This window comes from Oncorhynchus keta, chromosome 20, assembly GCF_023373465.1.
Source record: "Oncorhynchus keta strain PuntledgeMale-10-30-2019 chromosome 20, Oket_V2, whole genome shotgun sequence".
NCBI classification, from domain to species: Eukaryota; Metazoa; Chordata; class Actinopteri; order Salmoniformes; family Salmonidae; genus Oncorhynchus; species Oncorhynchus keta.
Window position 1 is genome coordinate 10,884,320 of NC_068440.1, and position 27,856 is coordinate 10,912,175.

General features: G+C 44.4%; 3 protein-coding genes across 5 annotated transcripts in view; all 3 read left to right on the plus strand.

Moving 5' to 3' along the window:
• The first annotated feature begins 404 nt into the window (after nucleotides 1–404).
• LOC127909861 (paternally-expressed gene 3 protein-like) overlaps nucleotides 405–27,856 on the plus strand; it is a 55,370-nt gene continuing 27,918 nt past the window's right edge. Inside the window, exon 1 of the mRNA XM_052472066.1 lies at nucleotides 405–538. The gene's annotated coding sequence lies outside the window, so the exon portion shown is untranslated. The remainder of the gene's footprint in view (nucleotides 539–27,856) is intronic.
• LOC118399372 (retinol dehydrogenase 11-like) lies at nucleotides 22,736–27,019 on the plus strand. 3 transcript variants are annotated; one of them, XM_035795408.2, is made up of 7 exons: nucleotides 22,736–23,252; nucleotides 23,845–23,979; nucleotides 24,228–24,467; nucleotides 24,625–24,786; nucleotides 24,878–24,997; nucleotides 25,766–25,970; nucleotides 26,701–27,019. In XM_035795408.2, exons 1-7 carry the CDS (start codon nucleotides 23,186–23,188, stop codon nucleotides 26,795–26,797), a joined length of 1,026 nt encoding a protein of 341 aa, XP_035651301.1. In that variant the 5' UTR covers nucleotides 22,736–23,185; the 3' UTR covers nucleotides 26,798–27,019. The 3 variants fall into 3 exon arrangements, with proteins under 3 accessions (XP_035651301.1, XP_035651302.1, XP_035651303.1); XM_035795409.2 differs by having other exon boundaries at nucleotides 22,738–23,252; nucleotides 24,276–24,467; XM_035795410.1 differs by lacking the exon at nucleotides 22,736–23,252 and adding an exon at nucleotides 23,259–23,572.
• Nucleotides 27,507–27,856, plus strand: part of LOC118399373 (vacuolar protein sorting-associated protein 45-like) — a 28,946-nt gene continuing 28,596 nt past the window's right edge. Inside the window, exon 1 of the mRNA XM_035795412.2 lies at nucleotides 27,507–27,791. Within this exon, the coding sequence (XP_035651305.1) occupies nucleotides 27,699–27,791 (93 nt within the window). The 5' untranslated portion in view covers nucleotides 27,507–27,698. The remainder of the gene's footprint in view (nucleotides 27,792–27,856) is intronic.

Here is a 27,856-nt window from a genome sequence, read left to right on the forward strand (position 1 = left end):
ATAAAAACAGAGAAGCCAGTCTTTGGAGGATATATTGGCACGGGTGTTAGGTGAAGCATACATTTGTCATTTAGCAGACGCTCTTATCCAGAGCAACTTACAGTAGTGAGTGCATACATTTTCATACTGGTTCCCCCGTGGGAATCTAACCCACAACCCTGGTGTTGCAGGCACCATGCTCTACCAACGGAGCTACACGGGGCCATACAGAATCATACAAGTGAGTGAAGTTAAATACACTGCTCAAAAAAAAGGGAACACTTAAACACAACGTAACTCCAAGTCAATCAAACTGTCCACTTGGGAATCAACACTGATTGACAATACATTTCACATGCTGTTGTGCAAATGGAATAGACAACAGGTGGAAATTATAGGCATTTAGCAAGACACCCCGAATAAAGGAGTGATTCTGCAGGTGGGGACCACAGACTACTTCTCAGTCCCTATGCTTCCTGGCTGATGTTTTGATCGCTGGCGGTGCTTTCACTCTAGTGGTAGCATGAGATGGAGTCTACAGCCCACACAAGTGGCTCAGGTAGTGCAGCTCATCCAGGATGGCACATCAATGCGAGCTGTGTCTGTCAGCGTAGTGTCCAGAGCATGGAGGCGCTACCAGGAGACATGCCAGTACATCAGGAGGCCAACAACCCAGCAGCAGGACCGCTACCTCCGCCTTTGTGCAAGGAGGAGCACTGCCAGAGGCCTTTAAAATTACCTTGTTTTAAGGACATTAAAGTTGGATCAGCCTGTAGTGTGGTTTTCCACTTTCATTTTGAGTGCGACTCCAAATCCAGACCTCCATGGGTTGATAAATTTGATTTCCAGTGATAATGTGTGATGTCAGCACATAGTGTAAAGAAAAAAGTATTTAATAAGAATATTTCATTCATTCAGATATAGGATGTGTTATTTTAAGTGTTCCCTTTATTTTTTGAGCAGTGTATATCAAACTATCCCTACTATAGAAGGGACATTTTGCTCTTTAAAAAAAAAACTTTCTCCCCAATTTCATATCCAATTTGGTAGTTATTCTTGTCCCATCGCTGAAACTCCCCTATGGCCTCGGTCGAGAGCCATGCGTCCTCCGAAACGACCCTGCCAAGCCACACTGCTTAATTAACCCTTGAAGCCAGCTGCAAGAATGTGTCGGAGGAAACACTGTCCAGCTAGCGACAATCAGCTTGCAGGCACTCCCGGCCCGCCACAATGAGTCGCTCACACATGTCGCTACACCCGTAATAACATCTGCTAAATGTGTATGTGACCAATAAAATGTCATTTAAAGCACGATGGGACAAGGACATCCCAGCTGGCCGAACCCGGACGATGCTTGACCAATTGTGCGCCGCATCATGGGTCTCCCGGTCACAGCACAGCCTGGGATCAAACTGATGCAGTGCCTTAGACCGCAACATTTTGCTCTCTAAGCCAGCCTATGAATGACAGTTTCAATCAATTCTAAGGAGTTTGAGTACAAGTTATTTACAAAGTCTTTAGTCTACAGTGTTGATGGAAAGAGACTGATTAATTGCATAAAACAGGTTAGTCATATTTAATGATTTAACCTTAGGGTTACACATAAGACAAAAACGTGTACAACAGCAGCTTGTGATAGAAAATGTACAAAAACATTTCATTATGTGAATGTTCCACCCACAAAAGAGCAAAAGTTACCTCACCTTCCCAAGAGAAAGGAATGAATGTGTGCACAGTTAACAGGGGTTTGGTAAAGTCTCCAGAGATATTCCATTTCTGCTTCAAATGTCATGATTCCCTTGGTTTGAAAAGGTGCTGAATGATCCATGTCCGTAGTCTACTGTGAGTTGCGAGTCCGCAAATGATCAATCTCAGTTTCCTCAAAGCCATGGAAAGATTCCAGATCGCTGTCCTTCTCAAACACCTGTTTAAGAGCTTGAGGGTTGGGTGTCGGCGAGGGCAAGGTGTACTCAGACGTAGTGTCCGAGACCACCCCTTTGTCCTCTGGCTCCACTTTCATTAGCGCTTCAGAGCTCCTCTTTGCCGACTTTGCTTGAGAAAGGCCGACCAGAGCCTCAGTCAGGCTCTGCGCCAGTTCAGCTGGACCTTCCTCTCCTTCCTCCTGTGGCGGTGTGCTGACCATCATGAAGGACTGCTGGAGGATCTTGGGCTGCGTGGCCAAGCACGAGACCATGTCACCCAGACATTCCACCAGAAGTAGAGCCAGGTCGCCCGGGCCCAGAGCCACAGCTCCTTCATTCTGGGTGTGCATCTCGCACCAGCGGGCCTGCAGGAACTCCTTCATAACAGGTACTACGCACAGCTCCAGGGGCTGCAGGCGACAGGAGCAGCCGATGGGGATCACCGCCGGCAGGGTGTTGCTGCTGTTGAGAGCGGCCAGAAAGTCATTGGCCAGGTGGCCGTGGTGGGTGTCCATGATCAACAGACCTTTTCCCCCCGCCTGGGGGTTCACGTGCTTCTGCCACACCTTAGAGAGCCACAGCTGGAGCCGCTCGTCGTCCGTAAAGCCCCCCGGGCGCGCCTCCAGGATGACAGAGTTCGGGATGGCCTTGTGGAGGTATGGAGGGTTGCCTTTGAGGAACACCATGGTGGGTAGCATGGTGCCATCGGCCAGCCCTGCTAGGACCACCTCTATCAGGGGCTCCCCGGTGCCGATCAACTGGAACGCCTCAGGGCTCGTCTTGAGCTTATCCAGGTCCAGGAACACAGAGAGCTCGTCGACGCATCCCATGGAGGGTGGCCGGAAACCGACATCTTTGACCTGCTTGCAGACAAAGCGAGTGAAGATGCGGACGCTCTCGTAGACATTGCGCGGTAGCGGGCGCTTGGCCGAGCAGGTGGCCTGCAGGCTGAGGTTGTGGCGGAGCATGAACTCCACAGCCCACTCGTAGAACTCACCGATCTCGTGCGACTCCTCCAAGGCCTGTGTGGCTGTCTGGAGCAGGTTTTCCTCTGTGACTGGCAGCTGCTGCTCCCGCTGGCACATCACCCACTCTGCGATGCGGTCCGTGCTCCAGATCCAGTCCTTCTGAAGGCGTTGGTTCTCCAGCTGCAGCATCCAGTCCTGGATGAGCTCTGGCTCGGTGCCAAAGCGCAGGGATGCCTGGGGGAAACCACTGCATAGGGCGTAAAGCAACACCTTCAGCTGGCGCAACGTCAATTTGGTTGCCCCTTCTTTCCTGGATTTGCCCATCCTGGCCTCTCCTCCATGGAACAGCTCTCCGTTGGACCCGTGGGACTCCACTGCCTGGTGTTCCATCACATGGCCCAATCCTCTGACCTTGGGGGTTGTCCAGACACCATTGGATGCAGCAGTGGAGGGCATGGTTTTATTAGGACCAAGGACCGTGATAGTCATGCTGGGTTTGGAGGATAGGAGCGGTTTGATAGAGAGCTGGGTGGAACTATTGCCAGCTGGTAGCAGATGGATAGGCACAAAGGACCCTCCTTGACCCGGGCTGATTTCCCTAATTACAAAGCTACAGGAGGAATGAAAACATGTTCATCATTACATTTTTCAGGAAGCTCAGTAAATGACACACACATTTGATAATGTAGCAATGGAGTGTCACAGTGCAACCAAAGTGTAAATAGACTTGAGAGCCAACTCCAGGTCTGTCCAGCAGTAAGTCATTTCACTCAATATTTAAGAGGATATTAAATACCTTTGAGAACCCTCCTCGGGAACTTCTGAATGGAAAAAAGAAACATAAAAAAAGTTTGACCTACAAAGATACTTAAATACCAGAACGTGGAACTCAAAACAATTTCTGGTCCCGTGTGGCTCAGTTGGTAGAGCGTGGCGCTAGGTTTGTGGATTTGATTCCCACGATTCTCTGGATAAGAGTGTCTGCTAACTAAAATGTAATGTAATTACCTTCCACCTCCGGCTTGCTGAAGCTTGCAGCATCATGGGCTTGGTGATCCACCAGGTGGTTGGCCATCATATCTCCAACCTTGGTCTTGTAGTTACAAGACGTGCACCTCATCTCATCCATTCTGACACGGGACCAACAGAGGGTTTAGAGCAGTCCGTATTAAATAAAAACACACTATATTCATTTAAATAAAGCTCAACAAATTAGGACTAAATGATTGTTACCTTGGGTATGACTCGTACATGGCCAGGTATTGGGTGGTGCTCTTACGAGTCACGTGGTTACTGCAAGTGAAAAGAGACAGAACCTGTGTCATACACCCTTTTCCAAACCCACTTTTCCAAACCCACATCATTTCAATGACCATCTATGATGGAAGAAATCACTTGGGAAATGTTGAGTTGACAAAATCTTGAGGTGTTGAGCGACATCACTCACTTGATCATGTGGTTGGCATAGGCGCGGGAGCAGCATGTGCAATAACGACACAAGGAGCAGTGGACGTAGGTGGGGAAGTGGTTGGCAAAGTCAGGAATCTTAAAGGCGCACTCCATGCAGTTCTGTTGGGCCAGCGATGCACTGTGGGGAAAGGATGTGAACTGAAGGCAGAGGCAGGTTACCCATAGTGCACAGCGATGGAATGTCCAAGGTTTTCCATTTTACACATTCAATTTCTATCTGCAGCATCCCAGAACACTGCTCCGAATTATAAACTGTCAAAAGTTGTACTGTCTGACAAAAGCTAAACACTGTTTACAGTATTTATTTAAACACAATGGAGTCTGAATAAAGCTTGGAGTCAATTCCATATCAAATCAGGGTGAAAAACGTCAACCCTCTTCAACCTCATCTGGAACTTAGTGAGCAGCTCCATCAGGCTCTCGACAGGCTTCTTCTTGGGCTCGGGTTTTTGGGGAGCTGATGGAACGTCAATCACTTTGGAGGGCCGGAGGTCTCCTCGGCCAGAAGACTCCTGATGGAAGTACTGCTTACCCTGCAGCGCGTAGGCCCTGATGGTCACCTGGAACAGAGAAATATTCTTAGACCACTCTACTAATATGCATGACTAATATTCCCATTATGCACAGGGAAAATGTATACATCACAGCAATAGACTTTCCCATTACAGAGAAAGTACAGACAGAAATGACGATTATAAGCTGGTGGGCCGAGCCCTTGAATGCTGATTGTCTGACTGCCATAGTATATCTGACAATATACCATGGGTATGACAAAACATTTTTACTGCTCCAATTACATTGGTAACCAGTTTATAATAGCAATAAGGCACCTCTGGGATATGTGGTATATGGCCAATATACCACGACGTAGGGCTGAATCCAGGCACTCTGCGTTGCGTCATAACAGCCCTTAGCCGTGGTATATTGGCCATATACCACGCCCCCTCGGGCCAAATTGCTTAAATATCACACTCCAGCAATCACTCACACGTGCGCACATACATAGACAAACACACACTCCTCACCTTGGTCCCAGGCTTCAGGCCCTCCAGCTGCCTTGGCTTGAGGTGGGTCTTGTGGTACTGCACCTTGTGCTCTGCCCGGTCCTTGGCAAAGAGGAACTGCAGCCGGCACCGGTCGCATTGAAACACTGTTTTTTTCTGCACATAAACACATAGGAAGAAAAACACAAGGAGGGTTTCAGAACGAAAAAGGAGTGGAATATATGTAGCATGTCACCTCATTGAGTTTACCTGGTGGCGGCTGTAGTGGTTCTGGTAGTTGCTGCTGGAGCGGAACAACTTGAGGCAGTAGGGGCACAGCAGATTGGCCGTGCCGTTGTGGACCTCACGGAAGTGGGCAAAAACGTCCACATACAGGGACGAGCGGTAGTCGCACACCTTCACATGAAACCATGAGACTATTTTAAGGGTGAATTGCATTAGGAGACACAACATGTTGATATAGTGAGCTTTCACCCAGGACAGGACATTGCATCTAAATATATAGACTTGGTTTAGACATTTAGGCTTAGCCCTCAAGTGTTCACTGAAGTTGTGTAATAAAACAGCCCTTCCAAGTGATTAACGGTGAGTGAAAGTAAAAGAGTGCAGAGAGATTCACCGTGTGAAAGGAGGGCGAGTGGAAGAAACGGTAGAAATAATGACCATGTGGGCAACGTTTACCTGGCAAATGTAGGGCATCTCTCCTGGTTTGTGGGTGCTCTTCATGTGCTGCAGGAAGACAGGCTCGCTCTCGTATGCCCACTCACAGATCTTACACTTAGCTGTGACGAACACAGAAAAAAGGCAGGCGCATCACAGAAGCATTCAAAGTTCTCAGTCCTCTTGCTGTATGCACTTAATGAACGTCACACTGGGTAAGAGTGACTGCTTACTAGAGTAGCAACGAAATCTTAAAATTTCACCCAATTCCCAACAAGGTATTTCACCCAATACCCAACAAAGTGATATTTCAGCACCCTGTGCTGATTCAATGTGATTTGACTGTGGGTGCGTGTGGGAGAATGTTGGTGGGATGGCAAGTGCCGATAGATTCACTTTGTTTTAGTGACTGTATGTGGTAGGACAGTGGTTGGTGGGTGAGTGGGGAGTGAGCTAGTCCTCACAGGTGGACTCCAACTGGCTGTGGACGCTCTCCACGTGGCACTGCAGGTGGAAGGGCGTGGCCAAGTTGCGAAAGCAGTGCTGGCAGGCGGTGTGCGTGTCCACCTCGCCGTTCTGCTGCGCCGTCATCTCCACGTGGTGGCGCATGTGGTTCATCAGCCTGGAAGAGAGGAGAGGTGGAAAATGGAGGACAAAGAAAGGGTACGATTTCAGTCAATTCAACAAAGCAGAATTGTTTAAGAACGTAACCTGAATTCCCGTTCTCCCACACACTCCACCACTCACTTGATGTTGGTCTTCAGGGTCTTTTCGCAGTGGATGCACTTGAAGACGCCCGGTGGCTTCTCCACTGGTGCGCCACTCAGGCTGCGGCCCTTGTCCACGCCGTAGTAGAAGTCCTCCACCAGCATGATGAGCTTGCCCTGCTGGTCGGCCTCCAGGATGGGGCTGCCTTCCTCCTCTGGGTACACCGGTCGCACCGGCGTGGTGGGTGGCTCCTTGGAGGCCTCCTTGGAGGTCTTGGAGAAGGATGAAGAGGAGGAGGTGGCTTTGGATGACTTGGACTTGGACCTGGAAGATCTGGAGGGTTTGGAGGAGAGCTTGGCCGCGGCATTGATGGCATCCAGGCTCAGGGCGATCTGCTTGCTGCAGAGCTAGAAGGTAAGAGGGACCAATGGTGTAAATATCAATATTCAGTCATCTCTATTACCATTATAAGAGTGTAATACTTCAACAGAAGCTTTTAGGGTAGATGTCATTATAGCAGAGGATTTTGCCATATCAAGAGAAGCTTTTAACAGCCCTTCACGGTCCAGGCTAATAACATTAATACATCACCCCAAAATCCACTAAATAAGTTCTATACGTTCCCCAAAAGGAGAGTGTAAAGTAAATCTAAGGCACACTTACACACATGAAGCCCCGGAGGGCGTTGACCAATTTGTACTCGGATCCACAGCGCATGCACGTCTTTGGCTTGGCGGTGGCTGGTGCAATCACTGCAAAGGGAACACAACAGAACTCTGGATAAGAAGAAAAACTATTAAATGTGCCAAATCACAGAACACAACAGTGGGCTTGGTCAGTAGTAAATGACCTTTGACTTCAATAGGATATCCTATTAGTATGGATCACTTCTTGTTTGGAGTGGTGAAACAAAATGACAGGCAACACAGTAGTAATATCTGAAAGATGAATGCAGTACCAACCTATTTCTACTAGCTGTTACAGGAAAGCGGTGTGTTCCTGGAGACTACTAACCTCTGAGGGGTGCACGAGGAGAGGTCGCCGTGCTCGGACCACTGGTAGCAGGGGACCTGATAGAGCTGGGGGCTGGTTGCAGGGTCTGATACCGCTGTATTTTGGGGGTGACTGTGAGGGGTGCAGTCCTCACAACATGGCTTCCTGCTGCACCTGAAGAACTGGCTGACACAATCCCTACACACACAAGAAAGCGGGATTAGTGTCCCAAGACAAAGCAATGATTCATAACAGATTACACAAATGTGGCTTTAAAAAAAGAAATAAAGATAGCCTTTACTCTCAGACTACACTTAAATTCATACGGACAATAATTAGCTGAGACTGCAATTTAATTTATTATCCCCGTGTTTACTCGGGAGAGACTGATGGCCCACAAGGACTAGAGCCTTCCTCACCTGTGACAGCTGCAGGGGAGGATGAGAGGGTGACCCCGCCGGAGGCTACAGTGCTGATGGTCTGGACTCCGTTGGTGGTGCGGATGGTGAGGGTGACGGGGATCCGCACTGTGGTGAAGCCGCTGGTGTCCGGCCTGCCCCTGGGCTGGGACAACACCTGCTGGGGCGGTAGCTGCAGCTGGGTTCCCTGAACTGGAGGAGACAGTAGTTAAGAGCCTCTCACAATAGGCAGGTTTTCATTAACAGGTTTATTAGGCAACAGCAATGTCGCAAAAACAACAATGCGACACGTAATGGAAGCGGCAGCTACAGGAAAAATGTTCTAATGATCGACAACATTTGTATCTGTTTGACGGGTGGATTTTTATTTTATTAAACTGTCTTTATTTCTACAACTGATGACTGAAACCGTTTCCCGAATTCAATTGTATTGCAGAATAATTTTGATGGTATGTGGGGTACACAATGTCATCACTAAGACCTACAGTTGAAGTCGGAAGTTTACATACCTGGACTATTAAGCGCACCTGAATATAAGCCATTTTACTGAATGTAAAAAAAAAATTTTTTAAAAGTATTTTGTACATAAATAAGCCGCACATGTCTGTCTATAAGCCGCAGGTGCCTACCGGTACATTGAAACAAATTAACTTTACACAGCCTTTAAATGAAGCACGGCTTGTAACAAAAATAAATAGTGCACAGGAGGAGGAAGATAGTGAGCCTGAAACCACTGAAGTCATCTCCTTCTGTGTCAGAGTTGAATAGCCTCAGAATTGCTTCATCCGATGTTTGATCGTTTTCATTGTCGCTCTCGTCACTTTCATCCAGAAGCAAATTCCCTGCTGAGCTCATGCTGCCCTCTTCAACACGCAGCAGTCCAGCCTTTCGAAACCCGTTGATGATAGTGGATTTTTTTGACAATGCTCCACGCTGTCAGGACCCACTGGCAGACTGGACCATAAGTTGCTCTTCGCATGCAGCCCGTTTTAGTGAAGGATTTCTCCCCACTTGTCATCCAAGCCTCCCACTGAACACGGAGCGCCACCTTAAATGCACCTTAAATGCACGATTTACACTGATGTCGAGTGGCTGCAAATACTTTGTTGTGCCCCCAGGAATCACAGCTGGAATTGAGTTTGTGCTCTTGATGGCTTCTTTCACAGAATCTGTTATGTGGGCCCTCATGCTGTCCAACACGAGCAATGCCTTGTTCTTGTGAAAGAATCCTCCCGGTCGCTTGCCGTAACACTCCGTATGCCATTCATGCATTAGGCCTTCCGTCATCCATCCTTTCATAACAATTCCTCTCTGGAATTTTTCTTTTGGCATCGTCATGCGTTTAAAAATCAACATCGGTGGAAGCTTTTCTCCCGATGCCGTGCAGCTTTTTTCATGCCCAGTTGTTTTCAGCGTGACGGATGATTCGCCTTTCCTGTTGACAGTCCGAGTGAGAGGCAGGTCAAACGTCAGAGGAACCTCATTCATATTTATGATGTCGTGCGGGCCGATGGAATGCTCCGCTATCTTTGCATCAGTGAATTTGCGGATGTTTGAAACTTTTTCCTCGTAGTCGGGAGGGAGCTGCTGACAGACTCGTCCGTACCCTGATAGACAGGCATTTACGTATCATTTACGTATCATAATTCTTAGACACCACGATGGTCCACCTCAAAAATCCTCAAACTTCATTGCGGTGGCGATTGTTTTGGCTTTCAGTCGGATCTGCACAGTTGAAACACTTCGGCCGTTGAAAGCTTTTGTTGTCTTTTTGCACTGAGTCAGTTCCTCACGCTGCGGTTTCCAACGTCTTATCATCGACTCATTAAGGCCAAGCTCCCGTGCAGCAGCTCTATTTCCTTTTCCAACAGCCAAATCGATCGCCTTCAACTTGAAAGCTGCATCATATGCATTTCTCCGTGTCTTTGCCATGATGAGGGTGACAAAATGACTACCATAATCAGAATGATGGGAACTTTGAGCGCGTTCGATTTACGTCACATTATGTGACTGTGCTCAGTTTTTTGGCGGCAAGAATCTTGTGAAAGCGGGAAAAATCCATAAATTAGCCGCGTCATTGTATAAACCGCGAGGTTCAAAGCGTTGGAATAAAGTAGCGGCTTATAGTCCGGAAATTACAGTACACTTAGGTTGGAGTCATTAAAACTTGTTTTTCAACCACTCTGCAAATTTCTTGTTAACAAAATATAGTTTTGGCAAGTCGGTCAGGACATCTACTTTGTGCATGAGAACTAATTTTTCCTACAATTGTTTACAGACAGATTATTTCACTTACAACTCACTGTATCACAATTCCAGTGGGTCAGAAGTTTACATCAAATCAAAATCAAATCAAATTTTATTTGTCAAATACACATGGTTAACAGATGTTAATGCGAGTGTAGCGAAATGCTTGTGCTTCTAGTTCCGACAATGCAGTAATAACCAACAAGTAATCTAGCTAACAATTCCAAAACTACTACCTTATAGACACAAGTGTAAGGGGATAAAGAATATGTACATAAAGATATGAGTGAGTGATGGTACAGAGCGGCATAGGCAAGATGCATTAGATGATATAGAGTACAGTATATACATATGAGATGAATAATGTAGGGTATGTAAACATTATATTAGGTAGCATTGTTTAAAGTGGCTAGTGATATATTTTACATCATTTCCCATCAATTCCCATTATTAAAGTGGCTGGAGTTGAGTCAGTGTGTTGGCAGCAGCCACTCAATGTTAGTGGTGGCTGTTTAACAGTCTGATGGCCTTGAGATAGAAGCTGTTTTTCAATCTCTATGTCTCAGCTTTGATGCACCTCTACTGACCTCGCCTTCTGGATGACAGCGGGGTGAACAGGCAGTGGCTCGGGTGGTTGTTGTCCTTGATGACCTTTATGGCCTTCCTGTGACATCGGGTGGTGTAGGTGTCCTGAAGGGCAGGTAGTTTGCCCCCGGTGATGCGTTGTGCAGACCTCACTACCCTCTGGAGAGCCTTACGGTTGTGGGCGGAGCAGTTGCCGTACCAGGCGGTGATAGAAGTTTGTGAGTGCTTTTGGTGACAAGCCAAATTTCTTCAGCCTCCTGAGGTTGAAGAGGCGCTGCTGCGCCTTCTTCACGATGCTGTCTGTGTGGGTGGACCAATTCAGTTTGTCTGTGATGTGTACGCCGAGGAACTTACTACCCTCTCCACTACTGTTCCATCAATGTGGATAGGGGGGTGTTCCCTCTGCTGTTTCCTGAAGTCCACAATCATCTCCTTAGTTTTGTTGACGTTGAGTGTGAGGTTATTTTCCTGACACCACACTCAGATGGCCCTCACCTCCTCCCTGTAGGCCGTCTCGTCGTTGTTGGTAATCCAGCCTACCACTGTTGTGTCGTCCTCAAACTTGATGATTGAGTTGGAGGCGTGCGTTGCCACGCGTCGTGGGTGTACAGGGAGTACAGGAGAGGGCTCAGAACGCACCCTTGTGGGGCCCCAGTGTTGAGGATCAGCGGGGTGGAAATGTTGTTGCCTACCCTCACCACCTGGGGGCGGCCCGTCAGGAAGTCCAGTACCCAGTTGCACAGGACGGGGTCGAGACCCAGGGTCTCGAGCTTGATGATGAGCTTGGAGGGCACTATGGTGTTAAATCCCAAGCTGTGGTCGATGAACAGCATTCTCACATAGGTATTCCTCTTGTCCAGATGGGTTAGGGCAGTGTGCAGTGTGGTTGAGATTGCATCGTCTGTGGACCTATTTGGGCGGTAAGCAAATTGGAGTGGGTCTAGGGTGTCAGGTAGGGTGGAGGTGATATGGTCCTTGACTAGTCTCTCAAAGCACTTCATGATGACGGAAGTGAGTGCTACGGTGCGGTAGTCGTTTAGCTCAGTAACCTTAGCTTTCTTGGGAACAGGAACAATGGTGGCCCTCTTGAAGCATGTGGGAACAGACTGGGATAGGGATTGATTGAATATGTCCGTAAACACACCAGCCAGCTGGTCTGCGCATGCTCTGAGGGCGCGGCTGGGGATGCTGTCCGGGCCTGCAGCCTTGCGAGGGTTGACACGTTTAAATGTTTTCCTCACGTCGGCTGCAGTGAAGGAGAGTCCGCATGTTTTAGTTGCGGGCCGTGTCAGTGGCACTTTATTGTCCTTAAAGTGGGCAAAAAAGTTATTTAGTCTGCCTGGGAGCAAGACATCCTGGTCCGTGACTGGGCTGGTTTTCTTTTTGTAATCCGTGATTGACTGTAGACCCTGCCACATACCTCTTGTGTCTGAGCCGTTGAATCGAGATTCTACTTTGTCTCAATACTGACGCTTAGCTTGTTTGATTGCCTTGCGGAGGGAATAGTTACACTGTTTGTATTCGGTCATGTTTCCGGTCACCTTGCCCTGATTAAAAGCAGTGGTTCGCGCTTTCAGTTTCACGCGAATGCTGCCATCAATCCACGGTTTCTGGTTTGGGAATGTTTTAATCGTTGCTATGGGAACGACATCTTCAACGCACGTTCTAATGAACTCGCTCACTGAATCAGCGTATTCGTCAATGTTGTTGTCTGACGCAATACGAAACATATCCCAGTCCACGTGATGGAAGCAGTCTTGGAGTGTGGAATCAGATTGGTCGGACCAGTGTTGAACAGACCTCAGTGCGGGAGCTTCTTGTTTTAGTTTCTGTCTGTAGGCAGGGATCAACAAAATGGAGTCGTGGTCAGCTTTTCCGAAAGGAGGGCGGGGCAGGGCCTTATATGCGTCGCGGAAGTTAGAATAGCAGTGATCCAAGGTTTTTCCAGCCCTGGTTGCGCAATCGATATGCTGATAAAATTTAGGGAGTCTTGTTTTCAGATTAGCCTTGTTAAAATCCCCAGCTACAATGAATACAGCCTCCGGACAAATGGATTCCAGTTTGCAAAGAGTCAAATAAAGTTCGTTCAGAGCCATCGATGTGTCTGCTTGGGGGGGAATATATACGGCTGTGATTATAATCGAAGAGAATTCCCTTGACCATGTACATTTACGTGCTTTTATGACACAATAATGGGAAACCATGTGTTTGATCTATTTGATACCATTCCACCTATTACGAGCCAGCCTTTACAACGAGTCCGTTCTCCCCAATTAAACGTGCCACCAACCTCCTGTGGTCTAATGTTAGCTACTTACCACCAGGCAGCACGGTGATGGGCTGGCCATTCAGGATATATCCTACTGGTTTGGCACTTATGGTCTGTCCTCCCCCTTGAATGTTCTGCACCACAAAAAGAGAACAATCACAGCAATGACTCTAGGCTCATTATTCCTGTAGCAAACCTCAAGTCCATGAAGCGCTGCCAGGTCCACTGATGTCAACATAAAAGTTCGCTACTCAGCAGCAATCTAATGAGAACAATCAGGGCAGGGTTCAGATAGAATTATAGAATGAAGAACCAACACGTCTCTCACCTGTGTGGTGAATATGATGTTCTGCCCAGCGTTGCTGCCTGTACCAGGCAACATAGTGGTCGGCATATGCAGCACCTGAGGCATGGAGGTCTGAAAAGGTTGCAGCACTTGAGTCATAGCCTGCGTCAAGACCATTGGTTTGGGTAGTAATGGTGCTGCAGAGATGGGCAAAAGTCAATATACTCCCTATGAGGCTTATGTGTCCATTGAACCATGTTTATTCTACTGTGACTACACGTCAGTAAGTAAAAAAATAAGTGAAATAATGGAAACATTTGAGTAAATGAGGGATACAAAGTATATTGAAAGCGGGCGCTTCCACACAGGTGTGGTTCCTGGGTTAATTAAGTAATTAACATTGCATCATGCTAACGGCTGGGATGTCCATTATTTTGGTTACCATGGCTATGCCCCCCAAAGGATGAAAATGGAACCATCCACAGTGCATGAGCATGAAAATGATGTAAGCCATATGCCACGGCCGTCTCAGTCACCAGATCTAAACCTAATTTAACACTTATGGGAGATTCTGGAGCGGCGCCCGAGACAACATTTTATTTTGGAAGAATGGTGTCACATCCCTCCAATAGTCACAGAGTTACTTGTAGAATCAATGCTAAGGTGCATTGATGCGGTTCTGACTTGTGATGGCCCATCGCCCTATTAAGACACTTATTTTGGCATTACCTCATATTCCTATATTTTTAAATACACTACATGACCAAAAGTATGGGGACACCTGCTCATTGAACATCTCATTTCAAAATGATGGGCATCAATATGGAGTTGGTCCTTTGTCACTCTCCTAGGAAGGCTTTCCACTTGATGTTGGAACATGGCTGCGGGGACTTGCTTCCATTCAAACACTTGAGCATTAGTAAGGTTGGGCACTGATGTTGGGCGACTAGTCATGGCTCGCAGTCGGCATTCCAATTCATCCCAAAGGCATTTGATGGGATTTAGGTCAGGGCTCTGTACAGGCTAGTCAAGTTCTTCCACACTGATCTCAACAAACCATTTCTGTATGGACCTTGCTTTGTGCACCGGCAATGAATTGTCATGCTCCTGAGTGGCGCAGGGGTCTAAGACACTGCTCTCAGTGCTAGAGGCGTCACTACAGACCCTGGTTCGATTCCAGGCTGTATCACAACCGACCGTGATTGGGAGTCTCATAGTGCGACGCACAATTGGCCCAGCGTCATCCAGGTTAGGGTTTAGCCGTCATTGTAAATAAGAATATGTTATTAACCGACTTGCCTAGTTAAATAAGAAAATGCTGAAACAGGAAAGGGCCTTCCCCAAAATATTGCCACAAAGTTAGAAGCACAGAATCGTCTAGAATGTCATTGATGCTGTAGCTTCAAGATTTTCTTTCACTGGAACTAAGGGGCCTAGCCCGAACCATGAAAAACAGCCCCAGACCATTATTCCTCCTCAACCAAACTTTACAGTTGGCACTATGCATTCGGGCAGGTAGCGTTCTCCTGGCATCCACCAAACCCAGATTCGTCCGTCGGACTGCCAGATAGTGAAGCGTGATTCATCACTCCAGAGAACTGGTTTCGACTACTCCAGAGTCCATTGACGGCGAGCTTTACACCACTGTAGCCGACGCTTGGCATTGAGCATGGTGATCTTAGGCTTGTGTGTGGCTGCTCGGCCATGGAAATCCATTTCATGAAGCTGAAGTTGCTTCGAGAAGCAGTTTGGAACTCGGTAGTGAATGTTGCAACCAAGGACAGACGATTGCTACGCGCTTCAGCACTTGGAGGTCCCGTTCCCGTTCTGTGAGCTTGTGTGGCCTACCACTTCGCGGCTCAGCCGTTGTTGCTCCTAGACTTCTCTGCTTCACAATAAGAGCACTTGTATGCTGCTCTAGCAGGGCATACATTTGACAGACTGACTTGATGGAAAGGTGGCATACTATGGCGGTGCCACATTGAAAGTCACTAAGCTCTTTAGTAAGGCCATTCTACTGCCAATGTTTGTCTATGGAGATTCCATGGCGGTGTGCTCGATTTTATACACATGTCAGCAATGGCTTTGGCTGAAATAGCCGAATCCACTCATTTGAAGGGGTTTCCACATACTTTTGTATATATAGTGTACCATTCCAGAGCACTCACCAAGGGCAGACATAGGTTTGGTTGTGATGCTACTGCCATCGCTCAGGGGTATCACTGAAGTGTCATCAGGAGGTGCTGGTACTGGGAAGGCGATTTAAAAAACCATGAACTGACGATAGAATATGACAATACAGACTCACCATTTACAGTTGTCTGTTGTGAAACTGTTGCATGTGAGAATTGAGTCTCAGAACATACAAAATGACATGACCCAGGGAAGCAGGTTACATTGAGTCTGCAAACCGCACACTCACCTTTGCTTGTTTCTTCCATGTCCTCTTCTGGTTGCTGTTGCCATGGCGTCAGATCCTCCTCCACACACTCCATGTGGAGCTCGGAGTCAGTCACATTGACCTCAGAGTCTGTCATGTTGACGTCTGAGTCCGCCATGCTCATAACTGTAGATTAGTTGATATAATAAGGGCGTTATGATGATAATCTATGATCAAGTTGTAGGATATTGGCACATGATGTGGACAAGACATCATGTGTATGTGTTGTCCAGTTTTAAATGGACAGCCATTGTGGTTGTAGTTAGAGAGGAAGGGGAAGAAAAAAAACGTAATTTTTATTGTCTTAACCAAATTGTATGCATGAACAGTGTATAAATGTCATTAATATAATTAAAATATATTAAAGCTACAAATACACTAATAATAACAAATATTGAGGCATTCCAGTGAATGTATATATATATATATATTAAACATGCGAATTAAATAATAGAATAATGTTAAACAAAATGTACAGTATATTCTTTGTAATGCATAATTTAATATTATCAAAACGTCATCTCATTAGCATGACGCCACCATGTTCTCTGTAGAGGGCAAACAGCAAAGTTTTGATACACCTTGCTTGAATTATTCATAAGCAACGATCAAGTTTCCGTTATTAGCTACTAGCCGGGTACAGTCGTTGGAAATAAAACATAGCTACATTCTAAGTTAGCAACGTTAAGCTAGCTACCAGTAGCTCAGGGTGCGATTAGAAAATGATGCTCATGCACGCTGGTCCAAGATCAGCTTCCTGTCTTCTAATCTTCACTTTCCTTACAACAAGTAGTACAAACTAACTTGTCCTGGATCAGTAGCTAGTGACGTTCGGATATGTACAGTGCGCGTGTGCATTGAATCCTGCCGCACACTCTGCAACATGGCTCCATGCAAACAGCAAGACGTGAGCTTGAGCTAACACCACTGCTAGCTAACTAGTTAGCAAGCAAGCTAACTGAGTTCAACAACTAGCAACATCTAAATCTATACACGAAGCATGCCATGACTCTGACCTTGTTCACTCTTTTGCCAAAGTTAAATAAAAAGGATGAAGTACAATAAAACGTGGATATGCGTTTACATACCTCACCCATGAAGTGAAAAACAGATATGTAGAAGAATGGTGGCTGCTACCGTTTTTCCCTTTTCGGCTCGCTTAGGACAGCGAAAGCAATTCCCTACGCCACTTCCCGTTTTTGATGTCGACGCTCTGATTCGCTACAATCCTAAAAACAGGGGCGGGGTGCCCATCTCCATCCTGAAAAGCACACGATTATTTGACGTCTTCCAAAAATCCAATTTGCAACTCCTAATACACCCGCAGATATAATTTTGGTGTAAATTGTATGACTATTTCCACATTATTCATATTCCAATTCGATGCGTTTCTTAGTACAAGTTGTCAGATAGTTTGTTACAATGTTGCAGCCAATGTAAAAGTCAACACTTTCGCTTTCAAAAAATCGTAGAAACTGCAATTACCAGAATCAATAGTAGCATGCTAATCTAACGTTACCTCCGAACTAACGTTAATATAGTTAATCTTCCATTTCAACATGTTTTGAAGAATGATCTGCAATTGAAAAAAGTTACTTGCACGACCATCTTAACCAGCACTGCTCTCAAACACCAACCCGTGATAAAGTTATGGCCCCACAACAAAACTAACATTTAGCTAGTTTATACTTCTGAATGTCTTTAAAATGTTGGGGGATTTGTGTGTATTGTTAGGTATTGCTGCACCGCTGCAGTAATAAATATAAGCATTTCACTGCACCTGGGATAACATCTGCAAAATATGTTTAAAAATAACATTTGATTTGAGCTAGGCCAAACCAGAGACTGGCGGAACAATTCAAAACGTAGCTAGCTCGTGCTTGTGTTCATTGAAATAAATAGAAGAGGACGTAGGTGTTGACTAGCTAACTAATTTAGCCTGCTAACAATCTGTATGTAGCCTCGAACACCAGTCCAGCTGCCCGATATAAAACCAGGGTCAGGTGACAACTGGAGGTATTAGCAGTGGCTGACTAACGAAGCTAGTTAACTAACAAACCGACCAAATTGGTTAGCAAACTGCTAGCTAGCTAACATTATTGCTAGCTAGCTAATAATTCACGTATCGAACTGGCTGGATAACGACGGTATAACTAAAGTTGGCTAGCCGAGCTATCTAATATTGTTCTGTATGTGAACATGAACCATAGCTAGCGATATGGGCAACCGCCTAAAACAAATATAGCTTAACTGCCTAGGCAAAGCGAAAGCTAGCTAGTAGCTCGGTACCAGTAAACGTAATTTTACGCGGTGGCGCCGGTATACGTACAGGAGCGCCCCCCTCTGGTAGACGATGGGTTTAGCTCAGCTATCTAGTTATATAACCTAAATTACAAAATTCACTCCACCAACCATCAACCCCAGTAATTCATTCAAACAATGTTTACGCATATTTCCTCAATGTTGCAGTTGATTAGATTATTTCCAAATGCACTACTAACTCAATATCTATATCAGTGTAGCTTGCCAACAGTATGATTACCAGATTTTTACTTATAATAAAATAACTTACATGAATTATGAATAATTAGCCAATGCAAAATCTAGCTATAGCTTTTTGTCCTATTTGCCTTGACTATCGCTCTTTTAAAATGGTAGCGCTACAATAGGTGGCACACTAGGTCCTACCCATACCTCAGTGGGTCCTACCCATAGACTTGGTCCTTCCATGTGTCATCATAGCAAAAGTTGAAGTATTAGTAGTACACTCAACCACAGGGACTATGCCACTTCTGCTACTAATGTCGAAATTGAGGGGGAGCACTATTAAATGGAATACTAACTGAAATATGGAAACTGACTGTAGACCTAAACTCTGCAAAAAAAGAAACATCCCTTTTTCAGGACCCTGTCTTTCAAAGATAATTCATAAAAATCTAAATAACTTCCTATGCTTGTTCAATGAACCATGAACAATTAATGAACATGCACCTGTGGAACGGTCATTAACTTCTTCAGAATTGGTGTCCCTTCCACAGGACAGTTGAACAAACACAGGCTAATTCGATTAGCATGAGGTTTTATTTATTTTACGAGGCAAATCATTTAAGAACAAATTCTTATTTTCAATGACAGCCTAGGAACAGTGGGTTAACTGCCTTGTTCAGGGGCAGAACAACAGATTTTTACCTTGTCAGCTCGGGGATTCGATCTTGCAACCTTTCGGTTATAAGTCTCTAGCCACTGCCACCCCAGGTAGCCACATTTCCCAGGACATAGACATATCTAACATTAAATTATTGTTAATCTAACTGCACTGTCCAATTTACAGTAGCTATTACAGTGAAATAATACCATGCTATTGTTTGAGGAGAGTGCACAATTTGAACATGAAAAGTTATTAATAAACAAATTGGGCACATTTGGGCAGGCTTGATACAAAAGTTTGAACAGAAATGCAATGTTTCATTGGATCAGTCTAACACTTTGCACATACACTGATGTCATCTAGTGGCCTATATCTAAATTGCACCTGGGCTGGAATAATACATCATGGCCTTTCTCTTGCATTTCAAAGATGATGGTACAAAATAAATGGTTGAACGGTTGTTTTTTTCTTTGTATTATCTTTTACCAGATCCATTGTGTTATATTCTACTACATTCCTATCACATTTCAAAAAACATCAAAGTGTTTCCTTTCAAATGGTACCAGGAATATGCATATCCTATCTTCAGGGCCTAAGCTACAGACAGTTAGATTTGGGTGTCATTTTAGGCGAAAACTGAAAAAAAGGGGCTAATCCTTATGAGGTTTTAATCGCAGGGACTTTGTGGATGAGCTAGAGGAGGAGTTTGGTCTGGGTGCGTCGGACGGAGGAGATCTGCCCTTCGTAACAATCAGAACACAACAGGGCTTCAAGTACACCACGAGGGAGGAGTTCACGTGAGTTACAGACATATACTCAGCAAAAAAAAGAAACGTCCCTTTTTCGGGACCCATTCTTTCAAAGATAATTTGTAAAAATCCAAATCACTTCACAGATCTTCATTGTAAAGGGTTTAAACACTGTTTTCCATGCTTGTTCAATGAACCATAAACAATTAATGAACATTCATCTGTGGAACAATTGTTAAGACACTTACAGCTTACAGACGGTAGGCAATTAAGGTCACAGTTGTGAAAACTTAGGACACTATAAAGAGGCCTTTCTACTGACTCTGAAAAACACCAAAAGAAAGATGCCCAGTGTCCCTGCTCATCTGCGTGAACGTGCCTTAGGCATGCTGCAAGGAGGCATGAGGACTGCAGATGTGGCCAGGGCAATAAATTGCAATGTCCATACTGTGAGATGCCAAAGACAGCGCTACAGGGAGACAGGACAGACAGACAGCTGATTGTCCTCACAGTGGCAGACCATGTGTAACAACACCTGCACAGGATCGGTACATCCAAACATCACACCTGTGGGACAGGTACAGGATGGCAACAACAACAGCCCGAGTTACACCAGGAACAGACAATGCCTCCATCAGTGCTCAGACTGTCCACAATACGCTGAGAGAGGCTGGACTGAGGGCTTGTAGGCATGTTGTAAGGTAGGTCCTCACCAGACATCACCGGCAACAACTTCACCTATGGAAACAAACCCACCGTTGCTGGACCAGACAGGACTGGCAAAAAGTGCTCTTCACTGACGAGTCACGGTTTTGTCTCACCAGGGGTGATGATCGATTTGCGTACACCGTCGAAGGAATGAGCATTACACCGAGACCTGTATTCTGGAGTGGGATCGATTTGGAATTGGAGGGTCCGTCATGGTCTGTGGCGGTGTGTCATAGCATCAACGGACTGAGCTTGTTGTCAATGCAGCCAATCTCAACGCTGTGCATTACATCCTCCTCCCTCATGTGGTACCCTTCCTGCAGGCTCATCCTGACATGACCACCAGCCATACTGCTCGTTCTGTGCGTGATTTCCTGCAAGACAGGAATGTCAGTGTTCTGCCATGGCCAGCGAAGAGCCCGGATGTCAATCCCATTGAGCACGTCTGGGACCTGTTGGATCAGAGTGTGAGGGCTAGGGCCATTCCCCCCAGAAATGTCCAGGAACTTGCAGGTGCCTTGTTGGAAGAGTGGGGTAACATCTCACAGCAAGAACAGGCAAATGTGGGGCAGTCCTTGAGGAGGAGATGCACCGCAGTACTTAATGCAGCTAGTGGCCACACCAGATACTGACTGTTACTTTTGATTTTGAACCCCCTTTGTTCAGGGACACATTATTCCATTTCTGTTAGTCACATGTCTGTGAAACTTGTTCAGTTTATGTCTCAGTTGTTTAATCTGGTTATGTTCATGCAAATATCTACACATGTTAAGTTTGCTGAAAATAAACGCAGTTGACAGTGAGAGGAGTTTATAACCTTTCACATGTAGTAAAATATAATAACTCCTGCAGATTTATGCATTTTTTGCAGTTAAATGATACAACAAATATTAATTTTGTCTTTGTAACAGCAGTGAATTAATATTATCTCTTGAGAAAATGCTACGTGCGTGTAATGTGTGTTTTTGACTCTGTTATACAAGCAGACAGTTTTTCAACCACATAAAATAATAGTGCCCAAGACGAACTGAAGTCTAATCAGAAACGTGTTTCATTGTTTTCTCAGCTTTTCATTTCCTTAAAACCAGTCAAACTCATTACATTGGGCATTTTGCACATGATCTTTCCACTGTTTTGGAGTTATTGCGTTTTCTCCCGGTCCCTAAAGGAAACAGACAACTTTACTGGTGTTAATTAGATTGTTCCATTCATTCTATCGATGTAAGACATTATTCTGGTGAGCCGCTACTTCTAGGGCAACAAGTAATGAACGAAGAGAAGCTTCATGTATCTATACTGAACAAAAATATAAACATGTAAAGTGTTTTCCCATGTTTCATGACCTGAAATAAAAGATATCAGAAACTTCGATACGCACAAAAAACTTAATTCTCTCAAATCTTCTGCACAGATTTCTTTACATTTCTGTTAGTGAGCATTTCTCCTTTGCCAAGATAATCCATCCACCTGACAGGTCTGGCATATCAAGAAGCTGATTAAATGGCATGTTCATTGCATAGGTGCACTTTGTGCTGGGGACCATAAAAGGCCACTCTAAAATGTGCAGTTTTGTCACAACACAATGCCACAGATGTCTCAATTGTTGAGGGACTGTTGTTGGCATGCTGACTGTAGGAATGTCCACCAGAGCTGTTGACAGATAATTTAATGTTAATTTCTCTACCATAAGCAACAACTCCAATGTTGTTTTAAATAATAGGGCAGTATGTGTTTGAGGAGTATTTCTGCCTTTAATAAAGTCCTTTTGTGGGGAAAAACTCATTCTGATTGGCTGGGCCTGGCTCCCAAGTGGGTGGGCATATACCCTCCCAGGCCCACCCATGGCGGTACCCATGCCCAGTCATGTGAAATCCATTGCTGAGTGTCTAATGAATTTATTTCAATTGACTGATTTCCTTATATGTACTGTAACATAGTAAACTCGTTGAGATTGTTGCATGTTGCGTTTATATTTATGTTCAGTAAAAGGGTAGTTGATAAACAAATGGCCTACCAAATGTCTGAAATTATAAGCAGAAACTTGAAAGTTGCCAGTATGCTATACGGTCCAGTCTGGAGTATCAGCAAAACAAATGATTATGGTGGATCGAACTGCGCAGGTAGCCGACTTTTTGAAGTCATCACACACAACACCCTAATATGCGCGACTGAGCCTGCGCAGACCGCGAAAAACAACAGATGTTTACATGCCACATTATCCCATCTAAAATCAACATATCCCAGGCATCTTGTCCTGGTTTCACATAACCGGGATACAAGTTTTTTCGGGTTATTGTAAACGGGATATGATGTTTATATGCATCAACTCAAAAACAGAATACTTAAGTATCCCGAATAATAACGGGATATTGGTGTGCATGTAAACGTGGTCAGTGACGGGTCAAGGGAGTAGTCCTGGTTTAATCGGACTATAAGACTTTAAACCTCGTATGTAAAATACTTAGACCTATTCATAGCTACTCGATCTGTATCACTGCTTGTGCTATAACAACATTTAAAGCAACCCAGTTCAAGAAGACGAGACAGACTCGATAAACTCATGATTTACCAGGCTAAAATGTAATTGTCTTGTCTGGGGTAGTCAAATTATTTTGGCAACAGCTGATAAGATGTGGAAAGAATTGAAGAAAAACCAGCTCGTCAAGTACGGCGCTGTGACCACAGTGTCAACCATCAGTAAGTCACAGCTCTACTGCTATGCAAGTTATCTTGATGTATTGTAGGTTTCAGACCTCATTTCAATTACTTTTACAGTTTTTTGTAATGGTAAAATCGTTTCAAACATTTCTACATGGACATATAGTCTCGGTAAATTGTAGCCTAATTTCAACAAAACCAGGAACTTCTTCGTAAACACGAATAAACTACCCACAGCGAGTATTGTACCGCATGACATATGTTGTGACGTACAGGATGTACAATTCTTCAGATTGTATTATACATTTATCTTGATCGACATGGAAATGAACAGAATCACTGAAGGATGATTGACCGTGGTATGTGGTTCATTTGTATTGTAGTGTCTATTTAAGGGTTGTGATTTTAAACGTGTTTATTCCCTGTAGCTCCAAGATCCTGATATATACTATTATGTGTGTAAATACTTTACAATTGCACATACGGTATATGCTACCTTGTCCATTAAGTATGTAAACAATTCCTACTCCCACAACAAAGAGTCTGTTGCAAAGGCTTAAAAGGTTCATAGGTCAACATAAGAAGAAGTAAGAGTGATATTTTGTCTCAGTGCCATTTGTCTCCAAACTAGGCTATGTTTTACTGAGAAAGTGGATCGCCGGTGGGATATGCCACAGCCGTGCCAAACTGCATGGAAGGACTGTGGTGATCACTGGTGCCAACACTGGTATCGGCAAGGAGACGGCCTGGGATATGGCCATGAGAGGTACAGTAGGCAAATACCACTTCTCTATTGGACTGTAACTATGTTGTGATTTGCATTACCTTTCATGGGATGTCGCTTTTGAACACAAACAAGTTACAATACAATCTCAGGGAAATTTGGGTTTAAGGGCAATTGTGGGGGCAATTCAATGGAAGGCATGAGAATAGGGGGCTTAGTGATGGGGTGTGGTAAATTTGTGGATGTTGTTCAGCTGATGATAGGACTGATCCTATATATTCTATTGGAAGGGAATGTGATGAGGGTGTTCTCAGATGGACGGTACTGCGTGTTCTCAGGAGCCCGGGTGATTATGGCTTGCCGAGACCTCACCAGGGGAGAGGCCGCTGCAACAGAGATCCGCAGTTCTACTGGAAATACTAACGTGGTGGTGCAACAACTAAACCTGGCCTCCCTCGGGTCAGTACGACAGTTTGCCAGGGAATTCATTGCCACGGAGACCCGTCTGGACATACTTATCAACAACGCAGGTGAAACTGATGCATTTAACCAACATGCTTTGAGAGCCTGAATTGTGTTGGTGTTACTCTGGGTATGTTTTGAACTATAGCATGTTTTTCGTTGTCAAAGGTGGGCCTGATTTTTTTTTAACCATCCGTTAAATACTCAATCCTCTATTCCTCACAGGTATAATGCTATGTCCCAAAAGCTTCACAGTGGATGGGTTTGAGAGTCAATTTGCTGTCAATCACCTAGGTCACTTCCTATTGACCAATCTTCTCCTGGACATGCTGAAAGCCTCCACCCCCAGCCGCGTCGTCACTGTGTCTAGCATCGCTCATCAAGGCGGTAAGCCCATTCTGACCAGATATTTTTGTAATAAAACAAATATCATCAATTGAGTTATAGCTTTATCTGGCTCTACCTCATTTTCTTTCAGGAAAAATCCACTATGATGACCTTAACTTTGATATGAAGGGGTACAACTCAGTAATTGCCTACAAGCAGAGTAAACTGGCCAATCTCCTCTTCTCTAGGGAGCTGGCACGAAGGACCAAAGGTGAGGGGTTGCCTTATTACAGCTCTATTACGTATTACTACTCATGTACATGTAGTTAGAAATTAGACCAATTCAAATGAATTAACCTAGTTGTGCATAGAAAATTAGGTAATGTAACTAGGATATTTTTTCATTTCCACTACATATCCTGTTCAATGGCTAAATGTACTGTATTGGTAATGGACCCCAGTTAACCAATACATGGAAATACAATACCAATGGGCCATAACTTTGTGCGGGTTCAGAAAACACCATAATAAATGCTTCAACACATACACTGTTAGTCTACATTTATTGGTTAACAATCAATGTGGATTTTACCGTAGTTATGGATGGATTTGACTTTACTTTATGGTGGTTTAGCAATGCATGGCTAAAGATAAGGGAACTAATGTTTATTAGTGGATTCAAGCCTGTACCAGTTGGCTGAGAAGGCTTATCTTTTGTTTTTGTAATGTGCATTGGGGTGCGGAGTGATTTCAGGCTGTTGTTGCAGAGTATTCATCAAGTATCTTGAAGTTAACCGTACAAATAATCTGACCTATGCAATCACTGTATTTAACGATTATTTACCTATTAATGCTGTTTTCCCCCATTCTTCCCCATCAGTAGCAGTCTTAGTTTGCACAACAAACATTATACAAAGAAATCATGTTGCTTCAACATCAGGTCATAACTAGTGTACAGTGCATTGCTTTCTGCCACATGATGTCTCTGAATGTCAACATTCTAAGGTTAGTGGCCCTATCCCTACACTCACCCCATCAGGTACTGGAGTCACGGCGTATTCCCTGCACCCAGGGGTTATCCGGACAGAGCTGTGGCGCCACTCGCAGTCAAAGTACCCCATGCTGAGTTCCATGCTGTCAGCCCCCGCCTGGCTCCTGATGAAGACCCCCAGGGAGGGGGCCCAGACCACCATCTACTGCGCCGTCACTGAGGGGCTGGAGGAGAAGAGCGGCTACTACTTCAGGTAGTAGCATCCCAGTGTGTAGAGTGAATTAGCCTAAATCGATCTCTCTTTGTGTGTGTGTTTGTGTATTAATTGGAGGGGGATGATTTTCATTTACAGTGGGAGTGTATCTTGTGTGTATGATAGTTAAGGATCCCATCAAAAGTATATGTGTACAATGCGGTATATATTCTGAGTGTAGACAATATACACCGAACAAAAATATAAACACAACATTTAAAGTGTTTGTCCCATATCATGAGCTGAAATAAAAGATCCCAGAAATGTTCGATACGCACAAATAGCTTGTTTCTGTCAAATTCGGCGCAAAAATGTGTTTACATCCTTTTTAGTGAGCATTTCTCTTTTGCCAAGATAATCCATCCACCTGATAAGTGTGGTATATCAAGAAGCTGTTTAAACAGCATGATCATTACACAGGTTCACCTTGTGGAGATGTATCGCGCTGCATGAAGCAAATGGTGGTCACACCAGATACTGACTGGTTTTCTGATCCACCCACCTAACATGTTTTTAAGGTATCTGTGAACAACAGATGCAAATCTGTATTCCCAGTCAGTTGAAATCCATAGATTATGGCCTAATACATTTATTTCATTTGACTGATTACTTTATATGAACTGTAAATCACTAAAATCTTTGAAATTGTTGCCTTTATATTTTTGTTCAGTGTAAATAACTACTGTATATGTTTAGGTGAGCTTTAAGTTAGGATGTGTTTGTTTCTCAGTGACTGTCAGGTAAAGGAGCCAGCTCTTGAGGGGAGAGATGATCTTGCAGCACTGAGACTATGGGGCGTTAGCGCCGGGCTAGTGGGACTCAATTAAAACAACTGAACAACTTGCCTTGCAACACGGTGCCACTCCCAACCCCACCTGCCAGAACCCTCACGGATACTGGCATTTTTTTAAATGTTGGCTCTTAACTTTCATATCAGAAGATATCCTGTATTCTATATATATCCTGTATTCTATACATTTTCTATATTCTATATTTTTTGATGTTGTCTTATAATACAGTATATTTTGATAAAACATTTTTTTTCTGGATTTTATTGTATTGAAGCTTATTCTCGTTACAATGGTCTTCATGCTGAAATTCTGTATTTTTCATGTTTTCATTTAAAAAAATGTTATTTTGCTTCAGAAGTCTTTGCATGAGTAATAGTGTAGTTTTATTAATTGTAATTTTACACCCCAGTTATTTTATCAGTTTAGCTAAACTACCTTTAAAAAGTGTTACTTATTTTAAAGACTTAATAAAATTATATGCTATCTGTACATCTCAATATTTTATTTATATGTTTTCAGAAGTTGATTGCATGCATGACATATTTCTCAAAATAACAAAATATATCCGTTTCATTTGAATGGTCTGCCCTTACCAAAATGGCGTCCTCGTCGTGCAACCATTAGCGGAGCATTGTGGGATATAACAAACACATGCTGACTTTGGATCAGTGAAATGCATGCTCAGATTACGCTTTTGCCTGTACTTTGCTCTACAAACTGGTCGTAGATCAGTCATTACACTTCAGTTGACCAAATCTTCACCCGGAAATGTAACTCGGGATTCATTTCGAAGCTGAGCTGAATATTTGTCAACAATAGACTCATTTAACATAAAAACGAATTGAAGCGTTGCCTGGTGCAAGAGATCTTAAGTTCATACAATTCGGCCTTTGGTTATTTCAAGCTATCATTGCTAGAATTTAAGAACGTTGTCAAAATGAATGTGACACTTGCTGTCAAGCAGTATATCTCCAAAATGATAGAAAACAGCGGGCCAGGAATGAAAGTTCTGCTCATGGATAAAGAGACGGTAAGTAATGTAGATAGAATGGTTACAATGTAGTGGTTCAAACGATGGACAGTGGTTACAATGTA